The following is a 9,724-nucleotide window of genomic DNA, read 5'->3' as shown; positions in this document are numbered from 1 at the left end:
GAATTTGTAGCAATATACAGTGAATTTTTTGGTGGGGGTAAAGAAAGAAAACTCAAAATCATATCTACCCTCTGATTCTAATCATGAAAAAAATTATATTTTGATGTGAACAAAGACTTAAAATGATCATCGAAAATTTAAAGGGTCCCCATCCTCCTGTGAATCAGTTAACAGAATTTGGGTTATTAAAAACAAAAATAAGCACAGAACACCTTTTGGCATGTACTACGTAAAATAAAGAAGAAGAAAAAAAACTAGGTTGCTCTGTCCTAACTAAAATGGGTACTGCAGATGTGGGGTAATCCTAAGGACCCTGTACTATTGCACCTGAGCCCTGACTTTGCACCACATGGAGAAATTCCAGAGCAATGAGTGGAAGAGAGTCCAATTCCCCATGGGCCCAGGGCTATCTTTCATGTCATCTCAAATGTCTATACACACATGCTCTACATTCCATGTATCTGTTAGGACATCAGAGTCCCAGACAGCATATCTTTAAATCACTGGATCCCAAAGGGAAACGAAAATTGCATGAGAAGGGAAAATACAACACTGTGGGAAAAATAACCATTTTTGTAAGTCTTTATTTTTTAGTTGCTCCTCCCATAGTAATGCACTGAAAGGCATAACAGTTTATATTGTACAAAGCATTGGAAGAAAGTACCTCAACTCGCCGATTATTTCAAAATGAGATTACAAACAAAAAGAAAACAAATCTGGTTCCTCAATAAAGGGCAAAATAACTGAATACAGTCTGTTATTTACGTCTCTCTTTTAACATAAGGTCTGGAACACTTCATTTTACAAATAGGATTAACATGAACATAACATCGCACAAGCTTGCACACAACCAGCATAAAATATGGGGTACAGTTTTTAATCAGAAGAATCATGCTTTCATGAAAGAAATTATAATCGTTTATACAATTGAATCAATTTCAGTATTACAAAAACTAAGTTGCATCTATTCGTATTTAGCTCATTAAGAAGGAAAACAAAACAACAAAAAAAGGAATGTTAAGAAAAGCCAAACACCATTTGGCACTCCCATACACAGGTCAAGTCACCTTGGTCCTTGCAATTCAAAACGGGGTGTGCCTCGGACGTCAGAAAGTAGTGGCTGAATGGAACAGTGCTATTTTAATCAACAAACAATAGTTTGCCAACAAATAAATACATGATACACGCAACATACACAAAAAAATTAAACATTAAAAAACAGTGACATGATTGTCTAAAATTAAGATGTTATTACAAGGATTTGGCAAACCTTCTATTAGTGTAGTGGTACAGCCGTACTGGTGATGAACAGGTTACTTCACTGACTTAACCTCTCTGAGCATCTGAACATCCATAGTTTACAATATACACATACCCTTGTTCCCTAGTTTTAAACAATGTACTTAAAGAAGGCAAAAGTTAATGGGCAACTCCCTGTTATCAGTTTCTATAATAATCAAGTGTGCATTTCATTCAACTACTTCTGTCTTCGAAGGGTTAAATTACATAAAAACTTTAACAAAGCAAGAAAATTAAATCTGTAATTAAAAGCAACTGTTCCCAATCATGTGTCAGGTACAAAAAAAGAATTCAGTTTCTATGGAGTGTTCATGCCGCCATCTCAACTGCTCCTCTCACCCACCCACTCCCAAGGGCAAGGTGAATGGGAAGACGCCTTCTGCCCAGCAAGGTTTTCATTTTTACTGAATCACTTTAAGTCGCATTGATCCTCCAGAAGTCAGCAGCTGCCTTGGCTGTGCAAAACAAAATATCGAGAATAAATAGTTTCCTTTTCTTTCTTTCTTTCTCTTTCTTTCTTTTCTTTTTTAATCCTTCCGTTTAAGGTCCCCAGACTTTACATGAGTGACCCTTCAGGTTTCTAAGGCATTCTGCTCAGCAGTCTTTTAAATAGTCCTACGTGAAAGAGCCATGCTACGGTTGGACTTGGTCCCACTCTGGTCAACCTTGAGAATGTCATACGTGGCTTATGGACTGGATGGCACTGGATTCTGCTGCAGCCCTCGCCATACTATGCCACACATTGGAAGAACTGTGGGATGAAGAATGCAGGGACTCCTTGTCGGACAATGACAACATCATAGCGTATGCCTGGGGTAGAAAGGAGAGAATCGGTAAATGGCATTTGAAAAACATCGCTTTTCATTTGAAGGCTATCTTGGGTGAATGTTAGGAAGAGCTGGGATCCTGAGAAGGAGCATCCCTCATGGGTGTGTTGGGAAAAGGGAGGGACATTTCTTGTGTGTTACAATGGCATGGAGTTACTGCTGGCCTTCAGTGCCTCAGGGCCACAAAAGTGACACAATCTGCAGAACAAAAAATTAATGATCCTACCTAGAATGACAATTATGCCTCCATTAAGAAACAGGAGTCATCCCCCTCCCCAGCCATAAATATAATAACCACCCTTTCACTGTTGATGTACATGTTTGACTCACCCAAAATATTACTGGATGCTTACAACTGAAACAGAAAATACATATAAGAGACAACTCTGCCTTGACAGCACTGTGGAAGCATCTAGGGGAAGCATGCCACAGACTACTTCTCTGGATGACTGAGAGCCCTGAAGGTGAAAAGACTTGCCCAAAGTCACTTAACTAGACACTGAAAGAAAGAAAGTGAAGTCGCTCGGTCGTGTCCGACTCTTTGCGACCCCATGGATTGTAGCCTACCAGGCTCCTCTGTCCATGGGATTTTCCAGGCAATAGTACTGGAGTGGATTGCCATTTCCTTCTCCAGGGGATCTTCCCAACCCAGGGATCGAACCCGGGTCTCCCACATTATAGACAGATGCTTAACCATCCGAGCCACCAGGAAAGTCATCAATAAAAGCTTATCTGCCCAAATCCAGTGTCCTCTCTCCACTTTCCCTCCAAGCTTGAAATATTCAATGCTGACACTCAAAGACCTTGAAAATCGAGGTAGATCAAGTAGGTTCTACCAAAAACTCAAACAAATCACAAGACCCAATAAAGTTCTCACCCCTGGGCTCCAGGGTTTGCCAAACAGAGGATGTACAGGGGTGCTCTGTGAGGAAGTACTCTCTTACCTATTATCATGTCAAATTCTAAATAACTGTTCAGAGAATCTCCCCATTTGCTGCCAAGTCAAATATTCAAATGAAATGTTTGGTCTTGACTTGGGAGTGAACTTTTCACTGTTGATTTGCTATTGTTGGTCTCATCCATTGCTAACTTGCTTGTCAAAATGCTGCTGAAGTGGAATCATTAAAGTCCTGCCAAAGACATTCCACTGTCGGTAAACAAAGACAAAATGCCTCTGTTGTGAAGCAGAATTTCATCTCTGGGAGTCATGCTGAGACATGTGGCCGGTCTGTGGTTTCTTCCGTAATCATGGCATACAGTTAGAAAATCTGCCCTCTCGGGCTGATTTTGATTTGCTGGGTCACTGCTCTAAATGTACACATTTGACTTTTCTGCATGCAATTTGCCTTTTGGACCTCCACAAAATCTCAGCAGACGTTTAAAAAATATTTCTTAAGCATCTACTCTATGCCAGGCACTGTGCTAGGTCCTAGGATGTTAAGGATAAATAATACAGAGTCCTTCTCCTTTTCAGGTTTAAAGTATGGGTGAAATGAGCACTTAACTTTATTTCATTATGTACTCACATTTACAGATCAAGATAAAAGATTAGTCTGACATGGTTTTAACAAAACTCATTCTGGTATTTAGAAAAAGAAAAGGGAGCAGAGAGAAAATTTTGAAATCCTAAGTTTTAATCCTGGCTTCTATCCTGCCTCTATTCAACTAGCTGTGTGACCTTGGGCAAGTTGCTTAATCTTTCAAGGTCGCTTCCTTCATATAAAATGTGGATAATAATAACAACTTACTTCCAACGGTTGTGGAGGAACCACAAGCACTAACTTACATAAAGTGTTTAGCTTAGCGTGCCTGATGTGAATAATACCTGTTATCCTGAAACTACCTGTGGCGAAGGGCATGGCAACCCACTCCAGTATTCTTGCCTAGACAATTCCATGGACAGAGGAGCCTGGTGGGCTACAGTCCATAAGGTCGCACAGAGTCAGACATGGCTGAAGAGACATAGCACACATGCATGCACCCTGAAACAGCAGGTATCACAGGTGGCACTAGTGGTAAAGCACCCACCTGCCATTGCAAGAGACATAAGAACCACAGGTTTGATCCCTGGGTCGCGAAGATCCCCTGGAGAAGGGAATGGCAATTCTCCAGTACTCTTGCCTGGAGAATCCCATGGACAGAGGAGCCTGGTGGGCTACAGTCCATAGGGTCGCAAAGAGCTGGACACGACTGAAGCACCTTAGTGTGCATGCATACATGCCTCCTGAAACTACCTTTTTGTAGGATAGGTTTTGCAGAGAAAATTCCATGCAGAGGGCAGCCACTGCTGTATTAGTCAACTATTTTCCATTCAATCACTATAAAAATCACAGAGTAAATGTATGAGTTTTGAGTATAGCATCTGAATCTATTCAGATTCTAGAAAGTGGTAAATATGGAATATCTGTCTTTTGGTAATCAAAGGAAATAAACATTTTCATGCACAAGGATCAGTGCTCAGCACAAAACTGACAGCAACAATGGAATGAAAGAATAAAGTCTCATGAAACAAAGTCACCATTTTCAAACTGATATAAATATATATACATATATATATGACATTATGCTGCTGCTGCTGCTGCTAAATCGCTTCAGTCGTGTCCGACTCTGTGCGACCCCTGAGACAGCAGCCCACCAGGCTCACCCGTCCCTGGGATTCTCCAGGCAAGAACACTGGAGTGGGTTGCCATTTCCTTCTCCAATGCATGAAAGTGAAAAGTGAAAGTGAAGTCGCTCAGTCGTGTCCGACCCTCAGCGACCCCATGGACTGCAGCCTACCAGGCTCCTCCATCCATGGGATTTTCCAGGCAAGAGTACTGGAGTGGGGTGCCATTGCCTTCTCCGATATGACATTATAAAGTAACAATAAAAATACAAGTTAAAAATTGCAAAATTCTAGTATTTCTCGTGAGGGTAATTGTTAGCCCAATTGGGCAGGGACTTTATATATCAAAATGCCGGTACTGAAATATATCACTTCCAATACTTCTAGGTTCCCAGGACCCTTTGCTTTCTATCACTTGTGACAATTTCAGGAATTTTCAGTATTGTGCCTTGTAATGTCTTATAATTTGGGGTGGAATCATGAAAATAATTTTTTTCAAAAAAGAAAAGTTGACTCCCCAGTTTCTCTGATCAATAAGGAAGGAAAAATGGGAAACTAAGAGTTAAAAAAAAAAAAACAAAAAACATTAGCCACTTCTTATGGCTGTCTCCAGGTGAAAATGAGATGTTTAAACTGGCTGGGTTACTTTTAGCGTTAGAAATTGCAAAGTTCATTTTTATCACCATTGAATGATAGAGCAGGAAGGGATCTTAGACGTCTTCTCTACTCACCCCACTTTACAGTAAGAAAATGGTACCCAGAGTTGTGAAGTGATGTTCTCAAACCCACAGAAGTGCAGCTAGTCAGAGATGAGGCTGGCTGCTTTCACTTCAATTCAGAAAAAACATTTGTTTTGTCTGTTACCATACATGACATCTTAAGACGTTTTATTGAATTTACTAATATTTTAAAATTGGTACTATCCCAGTGGGATAACGTTTTTCCCATTTTAGTTGAGATATGACCACATTTGCTATTAAGATGGCCCAAAACATCTCAGCCAAATAGAAAATTTCCAAATGTAGTAATGAATACAGTCACACGGTTTGGTATGTAGGGGCACCTCCAAAATGAACTCAGGATCAAACAATTAAACCAAAGTGACCAACAAATATGGTTACGACAGAAAGTTTTTTTCTTCTTCTTTTCAGGACCTGCGCAAACAAACTGGTTGAGTGCAGATGTCAAGCAGAAAGGACCGATTCCCTTTTTTGTGGAAGAAGAACTGAGGCTCTTTTCAATGATATTTATAGATCCTCAGATGGATTTATTTTGGTTACCATAGTGCTGATAGATTGCTGTAAACCCCATCGAACTTGGGTACCATTCATTCATTCATTTAAAACTGATAGGGTTAATTTCCAGGTTTGCCATTAAGTTGCTATAGACTTTTGGCAATTCATTTCAACTCTGACCCTCCTAAATTTAGTTTATTTCTAAATTCTATCATTAGTTGATTTGTATACTAACTATGTATGGTGGTTTAGTCACTAAGTCATGTCCAACTTTTGCAAACCCATGGACTATAGCCTGCCAGGCTCCTCTGTCCATGAGATTCTCCAGGCAAGAATACTGGAGTGGGTTGCCATTTCCTTCTCCAGGGTATCCACCCAACCCAGGGATCAAACCTGGGTCTCCTGCATTGCAGGCAGATTCTTTACCAACTGAGCTACAAAGGAAGGTACTAACTATGTACAGTAAGAAAAAAGAACAGGGGATAGAATTCACTTTCCAAAAATATCAAAATATAATTAGGTTGACAAAAATTATAGACATAAAGCAATTAGAAAATAATTCTGACGTAATATACAAATGAAGTGAAATTGTTAGTCGCTAGGTTGTGTCCAACTCTTTGCAACCCCATGTACTGTCCATGGAATTCTCCAGGCAAGAATACTGGAGTGGGTTGCCATTTCCTACTCCAAATAGGTGCAATCAAATGTTTATGGACCATCTATACAAAAGTAAGGTGATTGCAAAGGAAAGGTTGGATTATTGGAGGTCAGGGTTTGTCACAGAAATTTCTGTGCAGAATCCAGTCATATTAATTGCTGTAGCAGTTAACTATTTTGGATTCAGTCATAGGCAGAGATAGGAACCTTTTGAGTAAAGCATCTGAACCTGCTCAGATTCTAGAACATTGCAAAGAGTATCTGCCTTTGGCGTCAAAGGCACAATGTCACCAGGATGCTATACTGCAGGAAAGTATGTACCTGTGACTTGGACTTTCTGTGTAACGGTTGTTTAAGTTCCTCTGGCACATGGGAAGCACTGAAAGAAGACACCTCAGCTTCTGTATATTGATTATCTTCCATTTTCCTCATTTTGAGGCTATCTGTGAAGTGCCTTATATGATCTAGAGCAGAAAGTCCAGTTTTATATTCTTCCTCTTTATACCTAAAATGAACCAATGGGAAAGCACAGAGGGTTGTTTTTTTTTTTCTTTTTCAGTTTGATATCCAACCAAATCACTTTTCATTTGATTTCATACACTTGTCAAACGTCATATTATATTTGCAGTAGAAAGTAGCCTCCATCGATTCTTGAATTCTTCAAAAAACTTACAAATATTGTATCTTATGCATATATTTCTTTTAAGATTTTTCATGACTAAAGCAAGAATATATTTGAGATAAAGAATTAAAGTCAATGACATGTGAAGTCAGCAATGCAGTGGAGACAGAATTCATACAATTTCCATTTAAAATAAAGCCAGTTATGATGATATTCAGTTGGCACCAATTATCCATATGAAAATATAATATTCCAGTCAATTTAATTATTGGGCTAATGTTTTCCTTTTAAACATTTGTCATCTATATAGATTCCATATACAGCAAATAAAGTGATATTTCTCTCAATAATATTTGAATAACACATGATAAATTGAACAAATTAGATAATGCCAAAAGCCCGATTTTTCTTTGAGTTTTATAGGTAGAGTCTAAATAAGTGATTGTGTACTTGTTTAACCTTTCATTTACCCTTCCTTACTCAGATTAATCAGAGTTCCACATCTATCGATGTATTTATATGCTGAGGATTATGTTCATGGCCACTTTGTTTCCGTCTTTTTAAAATTAATCCACTGCGTATGCCTTGCTAATTCAAATAGTTTTTACGATTCATTGCTCACAAATTGCTTATGCCCTGGAATAGCGTGCTTGTGAAAGAGCAGAGCAGCAGGAATCGTAACCCTCTGTGGATCCACCCTTGCTTCTCACCTCATTGGGGATGCTTTACAGCTCATTTCCAGGGTGCTGGTGTCTTCATAGTCATCCTCGGGGTTTCCTTCATGTAAATTACTCGTCCCTGGTTCCTTTCCCATTTTCCCAGTAATATCATTGTCTTCATCCTCCTCATCTAACAACACCTCATCTTCTACTTCTTCATCATCCAGTAAGTCTGAATTTTGATTGGTCACCAAAGCCTTTTCATCTTTAAAGTGACTGCCATTCATTCTTTCAAAAGCATAAAAAAGAAGCAGGCTCAATTACTGGTGTCATTTCAAAACATGCAGTTAGCTCTATTATTAACATTATGTCTTTCTAGCAATAATTTAGGTTTTCCACATTTCTAGAGTAAATTTTTATCATTTAGGCTCTATGGCAACCATGGGAAAATGTAACCTCACAAATGGAAAAATGAAAAAAATAATTGTGTGATTATTCAGATTATAAATGGAACCTCTGGCAGAACTGGGAAAACAATCTTAGTCTCCTATTTCTTATCAGGCCTTTGCTTGATAAATGATATTGTTATATATGATATAAAAAGCACACACAGGTTTTTCTCTATATAAAGTTACCTAATTACCATAGAAGTAGGTACCATTTAAGAGAACAGATTTCTGGAAAACTCATACCCATAAGCAACACTGCCAAAGCTTCAACATGCATGCTTAAGAGAATCTAAGAGTTCAAAGAAAGTGTTAGAGTGGCTGCCAAGGACCAACCAGTATTTGCTCTTTCTAGGTGACACTGGTGGTATACGGCACTTAAACACTCTCCTGAGACTTGGAAGTGATTGAGAACTCATTTATTTGTACTTTGTTCAAATTATCCGTGATAGTCTGAATGTAAAAATATTCCTTGTTTCCCAGGATAACACTGGGGTGGGAAATGATATAAAAATGTCATTGTACAAATATCTTTTGAAGTTTATATGTGTAATATAATGATGCAAAAGAAGCCTATTATATTTACAACATCATTTGTAGTATTTTAGTGGTGGCAAGGATTGCAATATGTAATTCGAAAGTTTAATTATAAAAAATGTTTAATAACATAGAAGTCCCCATTTAATACATTTGAGAACGTTTATGAAATGAGGATAAGCTTTTCAGGCTTTAAAGGAAACATTAAAATATGTATAAGCTGAATTTCTTTCATTGCAAGATTAAGATGAAACTGTTAGAAAATAATTATAAATGTTTTGAATCCCTCCTAACTTCCTCCTTTCAAAGATATATGATCAGAGAGGTTAAGGCACTTGCCCAAGTACAGAAAGCTTGTTAGAAATTAAACAATTGTAGGTGTCTAGGTGGGTTTCCCATGTGGCGCTAGAGGTAAAGAACCCGCCTGCCAATGCAGGAGGCTCAAGAGATGCGGGTTCGATCCCTGGACCAGGAAGATCCCCTGGAAAAGGAAATGGCAACCCACTCCAGCATTCTTGCCTGGAGAATCCCATGCTGGAACACAGGAGCCTAACACAGGCTACATACAGTCCATGGGGTTACAAAGAGTCAGACATGACTGAGGCTACTTAGCATACACACTGGCATCCGGTAGTCCTATATATTTACTAACTCAGAAAACTTGCTGAGGCTGCTAAATTATTGTTACAGTCATGTACAATTTTCACAATGTAACTATTTTTCAGGTTATGGAAAATCAGAAACCAGCAATAGACCCCCATCAATTTTCCACATTTAAAAAAAAATGAGTATAATTTTATATTTAGATTTCCCAGGACAGAAAAAAATGCATAAATT

General features: G+C 38.6%; 1 protein-coding gene across 13 annotated transcripts in view; it reads right to left on the bottom strand.

Annotated features, from left to right (window-relative positions):
* Positions 1-568: 568 nt before the first annotated feature.
* Positions 569-9,724, bottom strand: part of MECOM (MDS1 and EVI1 complex locus) — a 656,396-nt gene continuing 647,240 nt past the window's right edge. For 10 of the 13 annotated variants that reach the window (XM_024995577.2, XM_024995585.2, XM_024995579.2 and 7 more), the window contains 3 exons: positions 7,956-8,192; positions 6,945-7,128; positions 569-2,109 (listed from right to left, as the gene is read on the bottom strand). In XM_024995577.2, the coding sequence (XP_024851345.2) occupies positions 1,975-2,109; positions 6,945-7,128; positions 7,956-8,192 (556 nt within the window). In that variant the 3' untranslated portion in view covers positions 569-1,974. The remainder of the gene's footprint in view (positions 2,110-6,944; positions 7,129-7,955; positions 8,193-9,724) is intronic. The other 3 variants (XM_024995595.2, XM_024995596.2, XM_024995599.2) reach the window with 1 other exon arrangement.

This window comes from Bos taurus, chromosome 1, assembly GCF_002263795.3.
Source record: "Bos taurus isolate L1 Dominette 01449 registration number 42190680 breed Hereford chromosome 1, ARS-UCD2.0, whole genome shotgun sequence".
NCBI classification, from domain to species: Eukaryota; Metazoa; Chordata; class Mammalia; order Artiodactyla; family Bovidae; genus Bos; species Bos taurus.
This window is presented reverse-complemented; position numbering and strand designations above follow the sequence as displayed.